Source organism: Nothoprocta perdicaria, unplaced genomic scaffold (assembly GCF_003342845.1).
Source record: "Nothoprocta perdicaria isolate Ctin4 unplaced genomic scaffold, notPer1 scaffold_379, whole genome shotgun sequence".
NCBI classification, from domain to species: Eukaryota; Metazoa; Chordata; class Aves; order Tinamiformes; family Tinamidae; genus Nothoprocta; species Nothoprocta perdicaria.
In genome coordinates this window covers 437,891-463,098 of record NW_020455620.1, presented here as the reverse complement: position 1 = coordinate 463,098, position 25,208 = coordinate 437,891, and the positions used below count along the sequence as shown (strand labels likewise).

The 25,208-nt window shown below is 38.9% G+C and overlaps 2 protein-coding genes across 2 annotated transcripts in view; one reads left to right on the top strand and one right to left on the bottom strand.

The window, feature by feature from the left end:
* Positions 1 to 6,733, bottom strand: part of KCNK10 (potassium two pore domain channel subfamily K member 10) — a 52,795-nt gene extending 46,062 nt beyond the window's left edge. The window contains exon 1 of the mRNA XM_026044698.1: positions 6,644 to 6,733. Within this exon, the coding sequence (XP_025900483.1) occupies positions 6,644 to 6,695 (52 nt within the window). The 5' untranslated portion in view covers positions 6,696 to 6,733. The remainder of the gene's footprint in view (positions 1 to 6,643) is intronic.
* Positions 6,734 to 21,900: 15,167 nt separating this feature from the next.
* SPATA7 (spermatogenesis associated 7) overlaps positions 21,901 to 25,208 on the top strand; it is a 38,734-nt gene continuing 35,426 nt past the window's right edge. The window contains exon 1 of the mRNA XM_026044690.1: positions 21,901 to 21,949. Within this exon, the coding sequence (XP_025900475.1) occupies positions 21,901 to 21,949 (49 nt within the window). The remainder of the gene's footprint in view (positions 21,950 to 25,208) is intronic.

The window sequence follows — 25,208 nt, the reverse complement described above, 5'->3', positions numbered from 1 at the left end:
TCCATAATACTGTACCTGTTGAATCCTAGTGTCTGTTACCCTTTCTTACCTTGATTTCCTAATAGTTCCTCCACCTTGCAATCCACATACTCACCCTATCTGTTCTCCCTGTGATTCCAGACATTCCTCTATTTTTGACTCAATAAAGCTTCAGAGGACAACACAGTACTGATACTTCAAGAATTAAGAATCTCATGCTGATCCCTCTGAAGTGAGTGGTAAAATTTGCAGCTCCAGATTAAATTAGAAGAATAAGATTTAAATTGTTATCACCGTATATCTACACCCTTCTATCTGAAGCTGGTACACTCAATTAGCTAGGTAAACCCACATTAAATTCAAAAGCTGAGCCAAAAGCTGTCCAATTACAAGTGATATTATATATCTTGCACCTACAACACAGGCCCAAAAGCATCCTCCATCCCTTCAGGATGGCATCATATGGTTTTCAAGAGTTCCAGGGGATTTTTCAGTCCAAAAGCCTATTAATGGATTACTCTTGCATGTATGTGGCAAAAATAGCATCAATATTCTTCACTGAAATGATAATTCTGTCTCAATCTCTCAGTCTACTGATAATTCTACCACTTTCTCTGTCTTAGACTTACAGCTTCCTTTGATTCCCTTAATCTCTTTTTCATCTCACAGTTTGCATGATATCTTCATGATACCCTACTCTATATTTCTCACATTGACTGGAGTTGTACTTTTCCTCAGTATTACTATTAAGAAAGCCTTTGTACAGTTTTCTACTCTGTTTTTTAATTAACTTTTCTGATTTCTTAATATTTTCATTTCCAGGGCCTCCTAAGATGACAATGAACACACTAAGAAATCTCTGTTTTCTTGCTCTCCTGCTAATCTAGCCGTATTTTTCTATCTCTTACCATGTTATAGTCCATAATCTTCATCTGCCTCCAGGCAAGTTCCTCATAGCCCTTAGTAAAGCTTCAATTTCCTCATTCTGTTTTATTTCTTTTCAAAACTCTTCCAGTTTTCCCACTTCACTGTACTTTTCAGTATTGGCTCTACACAAAACCGTGCAACGTATACTCACAAAAGTATCCTCCTGGTTATGCACTCTCTATTCTCTGTCAAATCTCTCTTCAACATCAACCTCTTCTGTGTGTTGATTAGGTACAGCACAATCCTGACCTGTCAGACAGTGCAGTGGCAAGTATGATTTTGTGATGCATCTTGTAAGTGCTCTATACCTTATGTCCATTTACTGGGATCAGAGCTACTGCCTCACTCATCGTAGCTTTCCACAGCGATGTCTTCTCTCTGAGTTATGAAGAATTGATTGCTTAGTGCAGAAGGATATATGTTATCTAGCCCACAAATTTAATGAAATTCTTAAAAAAAAACAAAAAACAAAAAAAGCTCTTGTCTAGCACTAGAGGGCCAAAAATAAGCTAATGTAGGACAAAAAAAAAAAAAAAAAATGTGCAGAAAAATCTAGTGGGGTCATTGCTAAAAAATAGACTGTGTCTGTCAGGGAACACATACGAAAAATACACACCAAACAGTACATTCATCAGGACCTATAAGAAAACTGGATAAATTAGAATGTGTCTCAGATCAAACTGCCTGTCTTCTTAAAGTGAATAGTGCTATTAAATGCAATGACCCAATGATTAAGGCAAGTGGCCATTATGTTTATAATCAACAGAGACAAACAGGTTAAAATTTATAGGAAGAGTTTAGGAGTACCATAGCACCCTTCAAAAGCATTTGTTGGCATTGCCTACACACTAGACTGCATAAAAAGAGGAAGGCTGCCTGGCTAAATATGCTCTTGGGGCACAAAAAGAATCACAGTTGTACTCCTTCGTATAAAATATACCTCCTCCTCTCTTATATTTTCTTAAAAGCAAAAGACAGAAATGATCCTAACTCCACTCACCTATGTCTTTATAATAAAGTTTGCCCTCTGCATTGGTCCCTGTAGCCTTAAAGGATGAGATAAAAACAGCAACATTTTGTAGCACCACGTAGTAAGAACCAGTTTAACACATAGTGAATAGCCAATACTGAAGATTTCATTGAACAAATAGCCATTGATGGATCACCCAATTCTAATACCTGCATGAAAACACCCCAAAACAGCTCAATTGCCCCATGAGCAGTGTCCAGTTCTATGTGGAATGACCCAGGTAACACTAGAAATCCCAAGGCAGGTGACATGGGACCTATGCAAGAGCTGTGCCTCGCTGCAGTGGCATCTATCAAACTGCTTTAGCTATCTCTGATGGAAAACTCAATTGAGTCTTCAGCATCCGTAGAGATGTGTAAGCAGTACTAGTTTCCTCTGATTGTAAATGCTGAGCTAACCTTGTTTCGTAAATGATGTGATCTGTGTGTGAAGACAGAGGCTATTTTGCTCTCTTCAAATTGTTTTAGCATTTGATTGCAATACATATGTTCTTCTTTCAGTAGCAATTTTAGATTGCTCTAAACAAGCTAATTGTATTTCACAACACCCTTGTGCACTAGGAAAGTATTGATTTTCTTATTTTGCAGTCAGGGAAAAAGAGAGGAACAGGCAGGTTAAGTGACTCTCTGAAGGTTAAACAGTAAGTCACTGGCAAAATCTGAGAAGATCCTGATTCTCCACCACTGCTTGATTTATCCACAGACCACTAACTCCCACACTAAATACTGAGATGATAATAAATGTGTGATTTTTCATATCCTGAACTGCAGAAAGGAATCCTACACAAAAGATGTCTTTATGAAAGGACACAGGTAGCCATATCAAAACTTCAGAGTTCCAAATGGTCAGTGTACAGATAAACTGTGTACAGATAGCTAAAAATTCTAAGGGTTTTGACAATCTGTGTCATTGCAGTGAACATATTATCAGAGAAGAGTTTAAAATTGAATCATCCACCCATCAAAAACATCATTAAGATAAACACATCTTCCTTGGAAAGGACATCTTACCATCAACCTGTAAGTCTTTGGGCTTGCAGTCTTGGGGCAAGCACTTAGGGATAATTTCTCAGCGTATTGGAAAGAGCCCTATCTACCCTTCTGCAAGCCAAGAAATTTTTTCCTAAACAAATAAGACAAATTAACATATTCACTTCAGAAAATCAGCTCTTTGAAGAAACACTTTCAAGGCTATTTTCACACCATCTTAAAGTGTTCTTAAAACTATCTTTTGCCATTGCATGAGCTGGAGCTTACCTCCAATATGTGTGTCATTTCAGTTTTTTTTTTCTCCAAAGAAACAGCAATTTAAGCAAATAGTAAGATAACAAGTAGCAATAATTTGATATTGTTGTAATATCCAAAAGTTTAAGTCAGGATGAGGGACCCAAACTGTTTTAGGTTCTGTAAAAAAATATACGTGCAAAGAGTTTATAAGCTAATTTAAATGAGAACAATAGGTTGTTTTAACAAATAGCAGGAGGAGTGTGTGCATAAGAAATGACGGGAAAAATAATTACAAGAGTTACTGTCTTTGCAGACTGCTATAAATCCAATGAGAGTGAGAACTGGATTGCCCAAATCCTCCCAAATGAAAGAAGCAAAAATCAGTGATCAGTAGATTAAATGTTTAATGACTATAAATCCAGGCTAATACTATCAGTTACACAAATCTCAGACTTAAAAGAAAAATACATGAGGCCAGGTAGTGTAAGACGCTATACCTTACTCAGGTATTCAATGACTTTTGGGATGGAATTTGATCAGTTGAGGAACGGGATTATACCCTTTGATTGCATGGGATAGTAGGGGAGTTAACTGTACTTCCAGGTTTATGAAATATTGCTTTATCTAGAAAGCACACACAGCACATAGAGGAACAACACAAATACCCTTCATACCTCTGATGAGTGGATACTGCACAACAGGATAAAAGCACAGTTCAGACTCTATGCCCTAATCATTCCAGTCTAATGGCTGAGAAATCAACCTCCAATTAGCTGTTTGTCAGACACCATCCCTCATGTCAATTCTCCTCCTTTAAACCCATGCTCTCCACAAAGCCTTTCTATGGTGTATTGATCTTTGCTGATGTGACCTGAGAATACCAGTTTTATGCCATCAAGCTCTAATCCATTTATCTATCTAAATATTTATAGTACTATGGCATTATGGAGTTTGAGTGATTCATTTCACTGACCACCATCCTGACCCAGGTTCAAATCCAGCAACACCATCATTCCCAAGCCAGTCATATCTCCGTAGAAAAATTGCTCGTCTTCAGAAAATGTGTATTGTTTCTAGAAAATATTGCCTGGAATAATCTAATCTAAAACAATCCTTGAGGACACCATAGCTCTCTTTCACATTTTAAGATTGCTGGCATCCTTGCCAGAAACATCAGCTGAAATACTTTAACTACTGTTAGTACAAGCTAGCAAACAAAATTCTTACTAGACAAAGCTATGTAAACCACAGGTATTCTGACAACCAGAATATGGGACCATCACATGATCACATGCTTGGATGCCCCGGTATCTGAGAGTGAACATTAACTGGATATGTGTTCTGCTTTTAAGAATTAGGGCTGTATTTATCCTAGTACTGCCAGATTTCTACATGTGGATCTTTGTATCTAACTTCACTTCTTAACTCCAAGAACATCATAGACTATATGAAACATAGCACAAGTTATGTTTCACATAGTACATGAAGAACAAACTACATACAAGACTGTATTCATTCATTTTATGATTCTAGAATTTATGTTCATTAAATGTTTGCTAACATTTCTATCTAGGTAAATATATTCCTGTTTCAAAAACTCTTATCTGCTGTGTCTTCTACCCACCCCACTAATTCTTCAGTGGAACTACATGTGTGTAATGGCATAGGACTATTCATATGTGGATTAAAGGGCTGGACCTTAGAAAACTTTTCCTTAACAATTTGCCTTGTCCCTATCGCTGATTTTTATCTATTTCCCAAGTCCCTCAGGGAATTAGAAATTAGCATTTTTTGCATCCTTCCTGGCTATACATTAGTACCCTTTCCACCCAATGAATGAAGTCAATACACTGAAGAGAAATAACAGGTAGGATTCTGCAGTCCTTAGCAGGGATTTATCTCAGCAGAAAGGAAAGCTGCTGAGTTTGAGGTGTTTTACCTGTTTCAGTACCCTGAGATTTTGGATACATTAGTAGATTGTGACTAACCACCTGTTGGATCCATATGCTTGAAAGATGATTGCCAAGAACAGGAGCTATACACAGAATGCCATCAGCACAGGCACAAAAAGGGAAAGAGAGAAAACAGCTTTTTTTTTTCAGTAAGAAGCATTTTTTCAATACATAAAATGAAGTAGAATGAAGCAACAGCAAACACAAATTCACAAAAGCAGCTGGGAAAGCATATTTTCCAAGTACAATTTTGACAGTAAGTATGGAGTACAGAGCTACTAAAATCATCAAATCTCTGTTAGTGCCACTACTCATGTGCTCCCTGTGAAGCAGAGGCTTGCATGCTGCCTCCAGCCTCCACCTAAATAAAGAGGTAGTAGGGTTTAATCTAAGGCTAAATCGTGTACACTATTCAAATGCCCCATCTGATCTGCTCAGCATCTAGATGCCTATCTTGCTGTATCCTTTCTACACTAGAAAAAATTATTCATAGTATTTTTTTGTAAAAATAGAGCATGGAGGATGACAGACTGACCACTATAATCAAACCTGTGGAACAAAAATGAATAATTAAAGCCCATGCTATCGCTATATCCTTCCTGCAGTCACTGGCAGCAGTTCTGCTGCAAACCTGAGCATATGGCTTCAACTTGTTCTGTTCTTGTTCTGATGCACAGAAATATGACACACCGCATACGAATTGCTGTCAGGGGGAGGGGGAGGGAGGGCTAAGTTGCTTTTGCTGCAGGTTGCATATGAACCTCCTCCCCCTGCCTGAAAAGGAGAGTATTTCATTATGGTTTATGTTAAATCACAACTTGGATCATTTTACTGAAAACCACTGCACTGGCGTAAATCTCCCTCCACACAAACACACTCCCCAGGACAGACTCCAAATCTCACTGTAGAGTTAATCAAACTACCCACTTGGGCTGATCAGTTGTTAACAGGACGAAGTCAAGAGTTTACAGGTCCCTTTGGGCTCCATTATTTAATGTGTCTTTTGTATTGGTCCCATTACAGCCTATATTGCAGCAGCATTTTGCTCCAGTCGCCAACAGACGTTTGCTGTGGAGGAGCCCTGAGCAAGCTGGGCTCACATCCCTGTCCACCCCAGCAGACACCACCCAGTTAGCAGAGACAATGATCACGGGAAGCAACAAAGGAGCCACAGATAAAACAAAACAAACAATGCGCTGAGCTGCAGACTACGGCCATCCCAGGCAAGTGTGCGAGGGAAATTCTCAAGAAAAAGGGAGGGGAGGGAGAAGAAACAGCAAATACAGAACTATAAAACTTGCATCTAAAGCAGGTTTTGCCTATGCACCCACCCAAGCCTGGATCCGAGGAGCATTTTCTAATGCACTGCCAAGACTGAGAAAGAAAGACTGAGCAGTGCACATGGGGAGCAGACGAGCAGCCAGCGTCCCCTCCCATCTGGAGTCAAATAGTCTCCTAGAGTCACTAGGCAAGAGGAATAATAATAAATGTTATTATTATAGCAATAGTAGTAACAGAGAATCACCAACCTTGAGGATCCCAGTTCACCTGTTTTCTTGGAGTCTCGATTGGAAATTTCATCGCTTCCTTTTTGCACAGGGAGGAAAAAAATAAATAAATAAATTCCCAACCTTCCTGTCTCAGTGCTGCAGTCAAACAAATTAATTTCAAATTATAGGGAGCCTGCGCTGTTTGACTGAGGGGAACTGGTGGTTGCCAAGGAAAGAAATACACAAATAAATCAAGGAAGGTGGAGAGGGGAGGGAAGGGGAGGGTAGTGGAGGGCTCTGTACTGGCGAGGTGAGGAGGGATGCGGGCATCCCTCCGGAGACAGGTGCGGAGATGGAGAGAGCAGCAGGGAGGGTCTGGAGAGCAGGGACAGAGCGGACGGGGATGGGCAGCAGCTCCGGGGCTCTGGGGAGGCTCCCAGGGCTCTCTCGCCGGGTCCACCTGCACATATAGGGTGACGGGATCCCCACTGCTGCCCAGTGGCTGTGCCCACCCGAGGGGGCAGTGGGGCTGGGGGCTGTCGCCCCACGGGCGCCTCCCACACACACAGCCTCTCCAGCCTCTCCACCCCAAAAATGAGCCCACCTCAGCTCAGCCCCAGCACTAGGGGGGCAACAAGAGTCATCCATGCGGGGCGAGCCGCAGCAGCATGGCTGCGGGAGCCTGGGGACACCCCGCTGAACGCAGCAGCAGCCCGGCTGGCGAGGAGGAAGGGGAGGAGGAAGGAGCCACCCTGCAGCTTTGGAGGGAATTCACTGAGCCCCTCTCTGCCCTGGCTTAAAAAGGGGTGGGGAGAGGAAGGTAGGGAAGAGGCTGCGAGTCCCTTTGTAAGAGGAGGTCTTGCTGGGTGCTCTAGGGAGGGGACGAGAGCGGAGGGAGGAGGCTCCCTCTGGTACTTACTGGGTATCCTTCCCCGGAGGAGGATGCAGGCTTCTTTGGCGGAGTTTGCAGCCGGAGACACGCTCGAGCAGCTAGTAGCAGCAGCAGCACATGGCACGAGCACAGCAGCATCCAGAGTGCCCGCAGCACAGGGGGAGGGGAAGGATGGGCAGAGGGATTGGCAAAGCCCACTCCGCGGTGTGGGGCAGCCCTGGGATCGGGCGCCCTGCCAGCAAGACCCTGCCCCTTATCTCTCCGTGTTCCCCTCAAGGCAAATCCAGGCAGAGTCAAGAGATGTGGTCTCCCTGTGGGGAAGGGGCCGGAGGACTGGGAAGGAGGCTCAAGGAGTCTCTGTGCCCTCCTTAGCTCTCAGAGGCTTGGAGGAAATGGAGGACACTTGGCTTCTACTTTTGGCCATTTTCAGGTACTCGTTGTTAGCCAAGGCTGCAGTCTTCCTCCTCGCCCTCCCGCTCCAGGTGAGGATGCTTTCTGCTCTCCAGTCCACAACAGACTGGTACCAGTCTATGTTGGAAAGGTCTCTAGCTCAAGACACAATATTTGCCTCAGGCTCCCTCTCTTAGCCAGGAAAACAAAACCCCAGCCCCTGGGGACTGAAAGGAAGAGTGTGTGAGGTTAACCCTGTCCTGCCTCCTCGCTCACAGATGAGCTCACTGCACGAAAGGGAAAATTCACTGGGATAGTCTGAGAGAGATATCCCTAAATTCACATGGGTCATGTGTCAGTGACCCATATCAGAATCAGTCCTGAGGTCAGGACCTTCTGAATTTTCAGGAAACATAGTTGTAATTTAAGTTTACTCCCTAAGGAAATTTTCTCCCTCCTTTTGCTCACAATCTATTTTTGTTCAGTTACCCTCTCTATCTGTCTTCCCTTCCCATCTGTTGCTCAGATATTAGTTAGCTGTGAGAGAGGGTGAAATCTTCCCTGGTGAAAAACAACGTAGTTTGAAATGTTGTTGCTCGCCTCAGGAATCTGTTATGTGGAGGTTAGCCCACTGTTTTTGTATCCACATTCAGAAGTTAAATAAATGCACAAATTCATGTCTGCCCTCAGTCTTTGTTCAGCCCTAAACAGGAAGAGCAGATCAATATTAGTGGATCCACTTTTTATACATTGGTGGTGTGCAATAACATAGTTTGAAGGAACTCGAAGGAAGTAGTGCAGCAAGTTTTCCTGGGGGGAGGTGCCTGGGTTTCTCTGCTTAATCCAAGCACCCCTGTGGCTCTTGTTTTGTGCTGTACAGAGGAGGCGGGAGAGGCTGCTGTAAGGGAGGACATGAAGAGAATGATAATGAGCCCGCTCAGTCATACTTGAATTTGAGATGATTGCAGTGATGACACCAGGAGCACAAGGCATTTCCTTTGCAAGCAAAACATGATGCATTCTGAAGAGGCTTCGGGATCCCTGCTGACGTTGCTTCTGCAAACTTAAAGGAAACAAAATTGAGTGTAGACCTTGCTAATTGTGCTACGTGATTGCTTGCATCATGACTGGGAAATATTTTCATTATCCTAGTATGCAAGGAAGACTTAAAAAAAGACTTCTCAATCCAAAAGAAGTTCGCTTGTCAAAGTACATCAATAGAGGACTACTTACATGACACACATGTGTATATGTATAACTTTTTCTCAGCATTCAAAAGTTTCCTGTTTACTGGTATCCTACTTGTACTTTACTGAGAAAAGAGACAACATACAGTCATATATAACTCGATCATGGTGATGACCAGCAACTGATGAGGTGAGTTTTGTGCTGCAGATATCTGTCCACTGGGAACTCACCTGAGATCATCAACCTCAAACAGGCTACTGAAAGACCAACAGCATTCTACTCCCACTAACATAAGCAGGAAATAACTATATGGCCTAGAGGTGAAATCTTCAGGTAGTTCATTACCAAGCCTTTGAAAAAAATAGACCTTGGTCATTATGATTTAAAGAAGAATTTTTGTATGGTCAAATGTATCTTACTATTATTAAATTGACCACAGGAAGACATCTCATATTTGTTTGATTTATGCTATCATAAAAATACTAGAACTCATTATAACGACACAATATTACATTTCTGTCTCTTGCATGTTCTTAACATTCCCCTATTTCCCCAAAGTACCTCTAAGCTCTACACAAATATTTGCCCTGACTTCAGCTATATGGTTTAAAAATCCTGTGGCAAATGAGTTTTGCTCTTTTAAGAACACTACCAGGTACAGAAACTTAGGATATCAATTAATTTTGCAATTGTTCTGCAATTTTTTGCTGTGTTGTGATCACGGAAATCTTACTTAATTATTTCAATGCCTCAGACTTGCTGTTCTTATCTAGTGGGCCAATTTATTCCCAAAGTAACTCATTTAAAACCAATGAGGCTACTACAGAGATGAATTTGGCACAATGAGTGCATCTTTCCCAGACAGCACAGCTGTTGCATAGAAACTAACTATTATCTTATGCAAATAAAGGCCTTTCACCCCTCAGTGATGTGGAATTCTCATGATAGGGAGAACCGGGGCCTTTAAGCTGTAGTGTTTCAAGCTGTTATTCTGTCAACTTTTATAAGTTAAGTGGATTCAGTAATGTTTAATATTTAAATGGGGGACCACTAGGAAAAAAACATAGGTAGAGCATAATTAATCTAATTTTCAGGACTTGATTTCACGTTGGTAATTTATCAAACTGATTTACCTAAATTCTTTTTTTTCATTTACGGCTCGTTGCTCAAACGGAGTGCCCTCAGAGTTAGTGTAGGTTGAGAATCAGCGCCTTACACAACTGGGCCTGTGACTGTCACACCACAGGAGACAAGATGCTTTCTATTTGCAAGCCATTTTGCTGACAGAAGAATAAATTACTAAGTGTCCTTTTATTGTTCATTAGTAATATGGCATCGGTGATTTAGGTGCTGCTCTAATGTAGCTCAAAGGAAGTCGCAGCAATACAGATGAATAAATAGAGCCTAGACCTACTTAAATTCAGTGAACAAGAATGGGAAAAAAAAAAAAAAAAAAAGCACCAACAGCACACAGAAAACACCTGAAACTTCTATATTCCATTTCTTGGATGCACTGAAGATATGAGACTTGGTCGGACAGACACTTGTGACAGCCTTTCTGTCATTTGCAACACTCATGAACATTATCATTCACTATGGGGCTGAACATCGAGTTCTCTGGAAACTGAAAGTTCTGATTTTGAAGATTATTCTTTGTTCAGATTATTGCCACAGACATGCTCTTATTTATACTCAGAGCAGGAGAGCCAGAGGAAACCAAATGAAGTGCATTCTGCTCTTTATACTCTATTGACCCATCCGTCAGTACAACGCATTTGGACAGGATCCAATGCAGAGTCCTTTTATTGCTCTTTATTTCCTAGGAAGCCTTCTGTCTAGGCAGACCTTTTCAAGCCTCCTCTCTAGGCTAACCTGAAAAACATTCACCTTTGCCAGAATTGTTTTCAGAAACTATAGTCTAACTAGGAATCAAGATGTCAACTACGAATTGGGACTGCTGTGTACTATGCAGGGAAAAAAAATCTACTATTTTTATTAAGTATTATGTTGTATGAAGTTCCTTAGCTGTTGTTAAATGTCTGTGTACAAAGAAGCCAGGTCTCCACTCATTCAGGGGTGAATCCGGGGAACAGTAAGTATAATTCTTATTGCCAGAAATAATTTCAATGAAATCAATGAGAATACAACACCTCGGTAAAAGCCGTTTCCAGGTTCGTATCTTCTCAAATCTGACCTTCAACAGCCTGGCTAAAGGATCTTTGCCCAGAAACACCCCACAGAATAGATCGTAGATCCTCCTTTCATGTCTTAACGTATTATTCATATTCCCAGCTGCACTAGAAGTGATCCTTCCCTAAATGCCAGAACTGGAAAAGGGATACTTGGTGCATAGTTTTTAATCACCTTCTTCATTCTCAGTATCCATTTTCCTGGTATCCATTTTTCCTTAGCAAGACTCAGATTTTTAGATATTCCTTTTGTATAGCCAGCAAGGAGTGGATATATCAGGCTTTAAAAACTGAGAAAAAATACAAAATTGAAGAGTATATGAATATTATTAGCAAAAGAGTAGTAGCATTTTTTCATTTTTTTAAAAAAAAGATCTACCCTGTCAAAGGGCAGTATTAACTCAAGCTGCATCATACCAAGTCTCTGTCTGAACCCTCTTACATCTGTTTCACATTAGTTTAATTTAACTTCAGTACAATTACTCCTGAATCACAGTCACAGGAGAATTACAATCTGGCCCTTAGTTTTTCCATGATGTCTCTGAAGAATCCTCATAAGATCAAAGGCTGATATCTGACAAAAATAGCAAGCCTATTAATAAAAACAAGCCTCCGACTTCATTTTATAGCAGTGCAGTCCTCTTCTCTCATGTCATTTTCTTATGAGATAGATGTATGATGCTACACCTGAGCAGACTGATAACTGTCCTCTTTATTAAACAGGAAATTTGGGGTTGGCTTCCAGAGATACCTGTGTTTCTTTGGCATTCACAGCACTATGAGTGTCAAGAAACAAGGGGCACACGGAGAAGGCAGCTCAGGCAGTCAGAGGCTTCAGGACCCTGGACAGTCGGAAGCTCCCCAAGAGCCTCCACTAGAGCCCGGGCAGATCAGGGAGGTCTTGGGCTCTCCCTGCTGAATTTTCTCTCCTGGGCTCTCTGTGCAGATGCAGCACCACACTGTCTAGGTCTGCATATCACTCTCAATGAGTACTGTTAGCCTAAAAGATTTAGCTGTACAGATATTACAAATTATTACAAATTATATTTGCTTATGTGTACAAATGTATTTATAAATCTCACTGACATGCAAGAGTGTGAGCAGATACAGTAGGAGCTTGTGAGAGGTTGAATTGAAGGTTTCTTGGGATATCATGTGCTCATGTTTCTTGTCTTTTATGAGAATTTAGTCTGCCAAGGCAATGCCATATATGACATCTAAACTTTGTAAAATGATAAAGCAGCAGGCACAGGGAAAGAGTAGTACATAGCGCATCCGAACAGGGAAAACAAGAGACAGTGGATGGAGAAGTGGGTATGAGGAACATACTGATAGAATTATGGGCAACCAAGGTATTGACTGAGGTAAAAAGAGAATAGGAGAAATCAAGAGCTTATAATATGAATAAGGGATTGAAGCATAGATGGCCTTGACAGGAAAAGGGTAATTGGGGTAAATTGTAAAGTGCAAAAGGGTAATTGGGGTGAACACAGACTCTATAGCTTGAAGGCAGAATGGGAGATAAGTGAGTGGATGTGCCCTACAGAAATGGATTAAATCCTAACCGCACATGCAATAGTTACTCAGGAGTAGTATAAAATTGCACCACTTGAGTAGATCAAGGAAAGTAGAACCAAATACTGTGTTTTGATGTATACTCTTATTGTTCTAATGCTTATTTTTTAATGCCTTCAAATGTAAAGAATTCATTTACTAAACTTTATACTTGGAAGGATGAAGGCTACTGGGCAAGAGTTGAGATTATTTTCTTTATTGCTGTTTAGCCTGCGTATGTCCTACCCAGTCTACAGGACTATTAGGACTGATCCAGCTACATGGGAGAATGCATATCCCTTATTCTTCCTGATCCTGCTTCCAGCAGACACGACAGCAGTTGTGTCAGCCAGTGCAGCAGGGGCCATACACACCAAAGGGGATAACGTTGGTCTGCAAAGCACAGTCTCATCACAAATTTGACCGAAAACTGACGTTTCTTAGAATCAAGTGTGCCACTAACTGCAGCTGTTCCTTTCAGTGCTTTTCCACACATATATGGTCTAAGTAGCCTATTAAATCTGAGGATTAATGTAACTATAGAAGAGTTAAAGTGCAGAGAAATGGTCTGTGCAGACACCATTCACTTTGACCAGTCCTCCTGTAGCTTTCAGTCATGCTTATTTCTCTGCTAGTCTGAATAGCAGGGGAAGAAAGAAGCTATACCGAGCATTTAAAGGGCTGACTACAACCCTTGCATTAATCATCATCACTTTTATAGTACTCAGAAGAGCTTTACTACTTTCTAAATTAGGGGACAAATTTCTCACATAGCCCCTGCATAGTAAGTAGCTCTTCCCAAAATGTGAGAGCAATGGTATTTGGTATGGAGCTGTGATGTAAGGAATGAAATGAAGCTTCCTACTCAGCTTCATTCCAAGTGCTTTCCTCCACTTCCCCTCACCTTTGCAGCTCAGGATATGCATTTTTCCAGCCAGTCATTCCCACTCGGTAGCTTAGCCATTGTTTGAAAGGCTAACACTCTGAATTGCCTGCGTCTCTATGTTTGCCACTGGCACCTTCAGTGCTGGATCTCTCCGAGAAAAATGTCTTAGAAATAGGATGATGTTTCAAGCAAAACCAAATCAATAAATTATTATTTTGCTATGGGAAACAGAGGGGCAAAGGTTTGAGTGTAGATTAGAAATTAGAAGACAAGTGTGTCAGATATTATAACAATAAACCAGAAAACTTAGTCCATGACAAAATTTCTCAATATATTAGCAAGGAAGTAAAATTATTCCTGCACGTCTGAAGATACATAGCAATATTATAGGTGCATCTCCACCTGAGTTGCTACACAAGTCATACATATTCATATATATATTCATGAATAAAAGATATAAATACAAACTCATGACTGGACTCTAGCAGACTTGGTAGAAAAAGCAAGAATAGAAGAGATCCTTCTAGTGCATCATATTACCAATAGCAACAAGTACTTTGGTGATCGTGTTCTCCATTTCATGAACTGTTTCAGAGTATTTATAATAGTGGAATCACAATTTAAATATAACATGGAAAGAGACTGCCTTGTTGTTTCCAGTAAAGTGAGAAGCTCTCTGTCAATCAGCCGATAGGCTGTGGCTTCTCTCAGTTAGCTGACTTACAAGCTGCAGCAGACGACGTGGATTTTCTTCTGCTACCTGTGACAAGAAATGTGCCACAATCTGTAATTATAGCAAGCTTCTGGACTATCTGTAGTCTAGTCTAGTATAAAGGCAATGAAGAGATGATGCGAGTTCTTGAATATTGCACTGAAGACAAGAGGAAGATTGCACTGATTTACCCTGTCTTTATGCTGAAGAGTGCAGAAATGTAATCTACATAAGCTTCCTACATTAATGGTAGCAAGTTCTTGACAAATAACCTCCTTTGAACATTTACATTTCAAATGCACACATTCTTTGAGCCTTTTGTGGAGAGATTCAGAGATGTATCCTTACATCTCCAAAATAGGTACCGTTATTTCTATGTGCAATATATAGAAGTCTTGAGCTTTTTATTTTGAACATCACAATATAAACCACTATTATTATTTACAGTTTCACGTTATATTTGACTAAAAAGAGCCTGCTTAGTAGTTCTAAATAGCTTCTTTGCCAGACAAAATAATGGAATGCAGCTAATCCTGTTCCCAGAGGCATAACACACTTGTTAAATAGTCAGATCAAAATTACTAGTACTATAAAATCCATGTTCATCTCATAAACACTTTTTACCTCTTTTTTTTTTTTTTTTTTTTTTTTTTGATGAAATATTATTTTTACTAGTGACTTTAGTTCAGACTTCTTCTCTTCCTTTTTCTCCTTTTTTTTTTTTTTTTTTTTTTTTTTTGTTAAAATATATAATTTCACACAAGGCTGTCCATTAAGGTAAGTACCTCCGCTTCATTTAAAACACTTCAAGCAGTAAGGTTATAGCAGCTGTGAACCAAAATTTTCAAAAGTGACAAGTTATTTTCCAAGCCCAGCTGAAGATACCTTGAGAAATACAGATTACACGCAGTACTGTGTATTTATTCTAAGTCGAAGATGCCCCTTTAAATCATCTCCAATTGACCATGGAAAATTTTAGGAATCCAAAACTATTAATCTTAATACATAGTTATAGAAGACTATGGCCCATGTTCCCAAAGGTATTTAGGCAATGAGCTTCAACTATGTCAATGGCAAATAGGCTCCCAAATATTTTGTTGGTTTCTTTTTAAGAAAACAACATCAGCTCTGTCAGGACTATTATCGTGTTAATGCAATTAAAGAGGAAAGAATTTAACACAGAACTCAGCTATTGTTTTGAGTGAAGAAAGCAGATGTAATGAGTGAAGATGTGCTGTCATCTACACACACAGTGGTAAAAATGCAGTCCAGAAGTATTGCAGAATTGCACATTTATGGTGCAAGCTTTCTGAAAGGCAAGTTAGAACTCCAAGCAGCTACTGTGATATAAACGTTGACAGAAATATGACTCTACTAACATTAGGTGCCTCTAAATACATAAACAGTAGTGGGAGCTTGCCGTTACAGGTCTGTGTTAGATCAATAAATTACCTTTGCCAACGCCTGTACTTGATATTTCATGGAGAAACATAATACAGCTAATTATATTTTCTTTAGCCTCTTGCAGCTGAATATCTGAAAACACTCTACTAGAATCCTGTAAACCTTTAAGAATAAATATTATTATAGCCATTTACAGATGAGGAAATTGATGATCTTGCATCTCATCTAATTTCATGAGAATCTTGAATAGAGTGAAAGACCCAAATGAGATTCTCCAAAGCCAAATCACTTAGGCACAAAGTGGGGATGATTTTATTATATAAGATCCCAAACTGGTGTACTGAACATCATTTTTTTTATTCAAAAATAATGTAATAATAAAGACATGTTTATCTGTTACTATCTGTTGCTTCATAAAAAAATACTTCTTATTCTAGGAGTTCATTCCACACAAAATTTGCTGTGCGTAAAACCACCCTTCCTTCCACCACAAAGATCAATGAAATATATAAACTGGCTCTTTGTATTATAAAGCAGTATTTCCTATTACTTTCTGCCAATACAACATCATCCTTTAATTACAACTCATATCTTATTTTTGATTTTGTGACACTCCAAAAAGAACAAATCGCAAAGGCTCTTTAATTTTTCATTTTGTCTAATCACAGAAATCTATACCTGCCAATTTATCTTTGTAAACCAACTTCATTTTTCTATTTCCCATTTTTTTTGGTCTTTTCAATCTTTATTCCATCTTTCTTGAAAAGCAGTGAACAAGCTTGGATGAACCACACACATGTTCTTTAAGGATCAATTAGTAACTTCATTTAATTACAAAGAAAACTTTTTTTTGCATTATTTTCTGTGCTATTTCACATAGGAAATTATTTTGTTTCTCTCGTGACTTGGTAAAGATATATATTCAAGGTAAAACACACAAAAGCTGGAATCCTCTTGCTTCCCCTCCTCCCATAGGACAATCTCAGTGATGCTCTGATACCAGTACTCAAGTTGTCTTACACTAAAACAAATGAGGCAACATTTAGTGTTTGACTCTCGAGCATGTTTTCTTTGCTTCAGAGGTGTGACACCTTCATGGCAACTAGGACTTGTTTTTTCTATTTCACTCAGATTTTGGACAGATATTTAAATAAGATGTTTTCATTTGTTTTTACATATATATGTTTGCAAAGCCACAACTTTTGAGATAAAGTGAATAGATGCTTAGGCATGAATCCAAATTCTCTGGGATTATGGTTGTTTGTCATAAAACTTTCCAAAATGGATAATAGTTAAGTTTTGCAAGTCATGTCACTAACCTAAGGATCTATTTTTGGCCTATTTTATCCTCAGCCATCACATTCATTACTCATTAATTAGGGGGTTAGCAGTACAACGCAGTCAACTTCCTTTTGTTAGTATTCGTTTCTGATTCACACATAGTAGTAGGAGGAAATCCAGCTGTTGCAAACATTGAATACACAACAGTCTGACAGACTATGGCATCTTTAGAGCTGGGTAGGCTGCCATGGGAACTGGCTCTCTGTTTTCCAGCTGAAAGTAAACCTATATAGCTGAACGGTTCATTATTTGGGGGAATTAAATTTTCAGATCAGTGATGCTGAAGCAGCCACAACACAACATGAGCTCCCTACAAATAATGTATTCCTCAGAATCTACAAAGATCTGAAAGAACTGAAATTTTCAAATGAAAAGAATATTATCAGTGGCTAAAAAAAAAAGAATGCAGCCTAGCTCTATTCTCTGCAAATGAAACTGCGATCATTTTTCTTGGGGACAAAGGTAAGGCAGCAGGTTTAACATGGCTGAACTACTCCCATCCCCTTTTCTGTTTTTTAAATGAAACGTTTCTGCAATTGTCTGGACTATATTAAAATAAATATTTTTAATTCAACTGATTCCACATTAGCAAATAAAATGTATCTCCAAATCTGCAGATCTGAAGACAAAGTTCTAAAAGGCAGTCTTGTCCTCACCTCCACTTCATTTTAAACATAAGCACTTTGTTTTATATGTCATCTCCTTCCCACAGATATTTTCTTCTCTCTAAAAATTGTTAACATTGTGAAATCCAAGAACATGTCATTTTAAGCTTGCATTAAGCTTTAGTAAGTAACTTATGTGCCTAAAATTGCTATCTCCTCAATCCCTAGACTTGAGAGATTAGTGTACCAAACACCACCGAGAATCAAGAATCAAATTGCTACAGCTTCAGCTTCAGCAAAGGAGGTAACAGCTCCTTTCCCATAACTTGTGGTATAAATGTCAAGTTTTCTGTGTATTTACTGGTGAGTGGGCTGCTTTATGGTTGCAATGTCTCAGCTCTTTGTAGATGAAGATAAGATGAGTTTTTATGGCTCAGACAAAACGGTCTCCAGAAATTCTTTTAGAGTCTGAGAAGGCTGAAAGAAGGAGAAAAGAGTCAACATGGCTAGCCATAAGTAAGATACCAAGCCAAGTGGAAGCTAGTACCAAATGACTTGAAAAATGTGAACATAGGAACTGTATCCTTAAAAGATGGAGAAAATGATCCAAACACACAGGCCCACTAGTTTGATCTCAATACTGTTTGAGGAGTTAAGATACACTTTAAAGGAAAATGAAATCAAGAGCATGGAAGCAAATAAAAAGTGAAATAAAATACAATCTTTTCTTTTTTTATCAACAATAGGTTATGTATATTTCTTCAATACTTTTTTCTTCTAACTTCTTAAACAATTTCAATAAAGAGATTCTTTGCTACCAATGTTTCAGCAAAGTGTTTGACATGTTGCCTGATGGAAAATCTTGGGAAGTTTTGATATTTCCACCGTAAATTTTGAAAAATTTGAGAGATATGGGAATATTAAGTGAATGCAGAATGGCTAAGAGCCATCGATGTGAAAGCCTTGGAAAAGAAAATTTATATTAATCAGGTAAAGATTTCTAGCAGAGATCTTACTGGAAAAGATGAAGAGAAAAAATTACTTGGGAATAGAGGGAATTAGGGGAACAGGAATGGGAAGTCTATAAGAACTGGAGAGAAGACCTTGCAGACTTTCGCAAAATAGGATGTAATATTGGCACAACATCAATTGAGTATACACTGATCATGAATTTAAAGGTTTCTAGTTTTCTGATGAATTAAATTCCTAAGCAAATATTGAAAGAGGACTGTAAAAATAAAAATACACTACTTTTAAGACATTCATGTGGTTTATAGGAGAGATCTTTGTGATGTCATTACCTGTTATTAATGAAACTATGATGGGACAAAAGACTCTTTTCTATATTCATTCTATTCTACATTCCATTACTGATTCATTTGCTGAAAGTAAATTCACCTTCTAATCTTGCTTGCTGTACTTCATTACACTACTCTTTCACAGCAGCAGATATTGATGATTAATGTTTAGAAACAGCCTTTTCCTATTGGTTTCAGTGACACTACATCAATGATATCAAATATTCTCTCCTTCGAACATCCATATCATTCAATCTGTAGTTTGGGTATTTATTATTCAAAGGATATTCAAGGACCTTACATTTTTATTGATGTGGAACACAGTACAAAAAGACTCTTCCCAAATATGCAGACAAGTGCACTAGCTCTGAATGTCTCCACTTTTACTACTAACTGTGAATCACACGAAGGTGATTTAGACAGCAACAAACTAAGGCATCCAGCTCAGGGTACACAAGATGAAATGAGACACTGGCAAAGATATAAACAGTCCCTGGGCATCTTGACTCTTGTGTCTGTGAGCAGTTCATCAAGCTGAACTCCTCTCCTTTTGTGGTGACACAGCTTTTTATAGCAAACAAACAAACAACAACGATATAAAGAAAGTGCCTGAATACTAAAGTTAAAAAGAGTAAGAGTAATAAAACTCAGGTTCTGTCAAAATCCACTGGACTTACTTAAGTCTCATGAAGCCCGTATCAACATACGAATTTGGTAAGTAGCAGGCATTTTCCTTGGAATAAAACTTCTAGCTAAAAGGAATGCCCAGACTGAGTAACAGAAGAGCTTATTGCAGTTCCTTCTATGATTTCTTTTTAACTACTGATGAAATGATTCTGAAGAACATATTACTCTCACAGAATTTCAGCACCAGAGTTAAACTTCATTCTCTCCGTTTTGCTTCCGGCCATTTTCTTCCCCATTGCTTTCTTTCTACGTTTTCACAGTGGTTGAAGCAACAAAAATTCTCCATCCTTTATGAAGCAAAGCCTGCAAGAGATTTTTACAGTCTGTTTTCTTTGTCTTCTTGTATGGAAAGCACACATGCAATACAGTACTTTTTCAAACCTAAATTAAATGTATATATAATATTTATCTATTTATTTATTTATTTATTCCAGTTGTGAATTTCAGCCTATTTCTGTTAACAGTTGCATTTCACACTCATGCACAAAGTCATGCAGATATGGAAAATGTATCAAAGTGCTGTGTATTTTTATTGCCTTTTATTGACAATTCTAAAGCTGCCCTTGAAAATTCCTTCTCTTGACCTTGGTGAAGCTAAAGGATACTCTCCTGGGCTCGTGAGATCCTGTTTGTTCAGGTGCATGGATTAATACACCGCTAGGCAAACATGAGCCGTCTGCTCACAGAGGAGACCTAAAGGAGGTTGATGGGCCGAAGGAAATGCCACATTGACATTCTCCTGTTTGCCTACCACAGGCTGGGGAGCCACCAAAGATCCATTCTGACCCAGGCAGGATATGGAGCAGTGTCATTCATATGGGTCTAATTTGACTCCTAGTTATCTATTCTTGACTGAAATATTGAAAATAGGTGTTCTTCCTTTTACTAACTACAATGAGTAACATTCCCATGTGACACAATAGGTGTATCTCTTAGAGAACAGAACACTCCTTATGGTCTAGACAACAGATCTACCATTTACATGGTTTTTATACTTTAAAGTCCCAATTATTCTATTAACAACTGCAGTCTGCATTCTTTTCATATCTAATAGTTCAAGTAAAGTAATGAGAACAGAAGAGCTCTCAGCCGTTAGCACTAATAAAGGACAGTATTTCATGTACAAACTTCCCATCTGTAAACTTTCATGGGAACAGTAGATAAACAGAAAATGGCAGCCTGTAAGAATAAGCAGATTTTGAGTCATCCCAGCTACTAGATTTTATATTATAGCATAGAACAATATACTGTACAATTTATAGTTGCTTTTTCCCTTTGAGATATTCAAAAATAGGCACTCCTATGCACAAGGACAGATGCCTTGTGAGAATCCACATAAAACTGAAGAAAAGAATATTTAAAGAGAGTACATCTGCACAACAGCTTCCTGAAAGGGTTTTGTTAGTATTTATTCCAACTGCAAGGGAGACTTTTTCTTCTAATTTGAAAAATAGTAAGGCAGTTTTATACTGTGTTCATAGAAACCTTGTGTCATTATATATTACTATAATTACTCTAATCTTCCTTATAACATTTCTTCCTAATTGAAGTTAGCATCCCTTACTGCATTCTAAATGCTAGAGTATTAACACACAGTTTTGAAGGCATAGAGCATCTCCTCAATAATTCCTGCCTCATTTTTTTCCAGTAGAGCCCTAGCCTTTATAAAGATCTCTGATCACTGCTGCCATCCAAGCAATAACAAAATAACTCAATGTGCTACCATGAAGAAAGGGAAAGAGTCTTCAGCTCCATCAGAACACATGACTTTCATAGCATCTTGAAAACTGCAACTCTATTTTAAGACTGCACATGATGTTAGATACCTCTGAGGACTAAATGACCCAAAGAACACTCAGCACTATGCCAAGCATGAGGCAGAAAAGAACCTACCACCCTTTCTGCACCCTCCTATTTCAGTAGTTACTTCAGTCTGGTCTCTTCTACCTCACACTCTTTCTGTGAAAACTACTCCAATTGCCTGACACAGGAATTTTGTAATTAGGTAGCAAAAAAAACCGCTCAAGCATCCTGTTCAAATGCATTTAGAAAGTATTGCCTCCTCCAATGTCAGAGGGAAACGTTTTTCTTTCTCAATAGTCGTAGCAGGATGGATTGTGAAGTTAATGGGCTGAACATGCCAGACAGGAATGGCGCAAGGGAATCTCAGCCTGCTGAGAAGTAGCAGTGAGGGTACTGGTACGATGACACCTGTGAGCACAAAGGGGTGACAAACCCGCACCGAGAAGGGGTGCTGATACCAAGCTCAAAGAATTGGTGATCTGAATAAACACTCAGATAAACCCAAGAGATTCATTTCCATCATTAAGTTTGATGAATTTAGGGCCATTCTTCAATACTATACGAATACAACTTGCAGATTTGGTTATTGAAATGTTTTCTGCTTGCATATGTACGCTTAATTGATTGAAAGGGATGGGGAAAAGAAAGTGAATTGCTTGAAATAAGTCAAGACTTTCCAAAAAACCCACAGATTTTACTTCTTCAGTGTACATACAAACTATTATTTTTCCAAGATAAAAAAAAAGGAACAAAAGAGCTCTGATATTATTAGTAGGTCTCTAACTGAAATGCAAAAGTAACTTTTTGAGGTAAATGTCTGACATGCATTGTAAAACAGTATGCTTTTTGAAATCTTTTTCTTAAATGACTTTGTTTCCGTCACCAAAATATACTAGAACCTTGGTCTTGAGAACAACATGTTGTTGCTGAATGCTATCTTTCAGTATATATTTTAACTTTCCATAGCAATAGGTGCCTAACTTCAATGCTACACGGGATAGAGGGAGTATTCAAGTGGTTGATACCTATGTAAACTCATGTTAGGTAGGAAGAGCGTCTGAAACCTAAAGAGTGGCCTTAGGAGTAGCAGGAAGAAGACAAATATTCGTCTATACTTGCAAATGAAACTCACAAAATATATTCCTGCTGCTTTTGTTCCCACTCAGTGTTGATGCATTTCAAAACTATCTGCTATTCTAAAGCATCCTGGAAATTGTAGTGATTCTTTTTTTCCCAAATGGGAAAGAACAAATTTTGCAGGTTTTGGCATGTTATTGCTTCCTTGAAAATGATAGACTCCCTGCAGTGATTTATTTATTTATTTAGCTATGTGGATGGATCAAAGACCAAGACTGACTCAATTTCTGTTAGGCTTTATTTTTATTTAGTACCTGTAATACATTTAGTACCTTGATGCGTTTTTGCACTGCACATATATGTTACTTTTTAATTAAACTTAAAACATACATATGTTGTATGTTTTATATATATATATATATATATATGTTTTAGGAGTAATATACATACACACACACACTCTTTAGTGCTAAGGGGATCCAAAGGCCAAGGACATGAATTAAACCATTCAGAAACACATTAAGGTTTGATATGTGTTGCCATTGGAGGTCAGAAATTCCAAACTGGGGACATTTCTGGGATATTGTGGCTGCTGATTGTAAGGAAACTAGTAGAAATAGCTGCATTCTTGCAGTGTTGCCTAGTAACAAGGAGAATAGTTGCCAGGTTTCTCAAAACGCTCACTTGGATTTGAGTCTTCTGATCATCTGAATGGTGAAAAAATGTATAGGAACAAAGGCAGGGGACTGTGAAGAAAAAGATCATTTGGGTCAGACAAAAAAAAAAAGAAACAGCCCACATTACCTCAGGCACAAGATACTGAGAATTCAAGATTCTGAAATTCAGAATTGGAACAATGAAGCAAAAAAAAAAAAGTTAAAGAGGAATAAGTTATTGAACAATGAACAATTGTTCATTGAACAATTCATTAACAGAAAAGTATTTTCTGTAGAGTGATCTTGCTGTAGCCAATACCAAATGTGGTAACTATTTCTTTGGATACAGTGTAGATTCTCATGTGCTTGCACTCTCTGTGTTAAGTTCAGGTATCTGAAGATACTGGGAACTTCAGATATCTGAGGTATCTGGAAACTATATAAAGCTCCACAATCTAATAGTTTAAACATCTGGATTATTTCCAAGAGGTTTAAAACAGACATGTAACCACAAGAACTTAAGGTAATTAATTTCCTTAGAGCTTTTCCTAAATTTCCCATCCACATGCAGTCAAGCATCTGCTTTAGAGAATAGAAAAAGATACTGTTGGATTTGGGGCTTTCTGGATTTACAGATTCTGTGTGGAGGAGTTAACAGTACAGACATTTTCTAAAGTATCACTGACCTCACATCAAAAAGAAACATGAGAAAATAAGGCAAAATGCTATCAAAGGATTTGGCTTTGGCAAGAAAATAAGGTATTCATGACAGTTGCTTTTATAGGAAAGCTAGTTTTATAGGAAGCAATATTAGACTGTTGAAATGATTGATATAATAGGGAGTCCAAGAATGAAAGTAATTTTCAAAGAGTATCAGACATTTGTACAATTAATAGGAGCATCAAAAATCATAAAAGGAACTAAAAAAGCTTTCTATTTACTTTAAAGCAAGCTATAGGCTGATGATCAAGGACTGGGAGTTAGGAAAAGACTTCAGCTATGGACATAATATTCAAGTTTTCTGAAACATGTGAGTACTGGGTTAGATAGACTAAAGCCATCCATCATCCAGCATTGATACATCTACAATCAAAAATCATTTCTAGGGGGTAAAAAGGAGTTATCAACAAGTAAAATGTCCATTTTGCAATTAAAATCCTCTTCCATGCCTCTTGTAGAAGTCATGTTGAAGTGAGAACATTTAAATGAGGCCACGTTTTAGCGGCTTGCAGAAAAACCTCCTGGCAAATGCTGCATGTGGGATTTTTATTAGAGTAACTTCACTCTTGGATCTCTTTGGATTAATTACTGAATGAGTAATTAAGGAATAAGCTACTTTTACCCATAGAATGGGACTAACTCATGTAACTCCTCTCAGATGTACTGAGCACGCTAGTTCCCTGTTCCTGACTTGCAAGCTCTGATTTCTTCACTGAGGTAAGAGGTTGCTTTCGTGGCCAGCTGGACTCTGTTGCTTTTTGGAAATTTACATTTTTAAAGCACTATTTGAAAGACATCACAAGTGAATTTCTCCCACAACACATCAGTACGTGGCCTAGGGTCACTCTATGTGACAGACCATCCACCATTCACTTTTCAGGATAAAGAGGAATTTGCCTTAAATTTCTCCTTTACTTTTAGATTTCCAACACGTTAGCAGGAAAGGAAGTTTAAACATTACACCCTTCATAGAGGAAAAACTGCTTCTGGGCCACAAACTCCCGCTTAAGAAGACATCTGGTCACGGCGGCCCCAGCTTTATCGGGGCTCAGGGGACGTAATTTAGTGACTACACGTTCGCGGGCGCAGTTCAGGCTTTAAGGGCACGGGGTGTGGGGGGCACACAGAGAAGATGGGGGGCACGGCCCTAACGGCCGCCGCGGGGCCCGCCCCACTCCGTCGCCATGGCAGCCCTGGCGCGG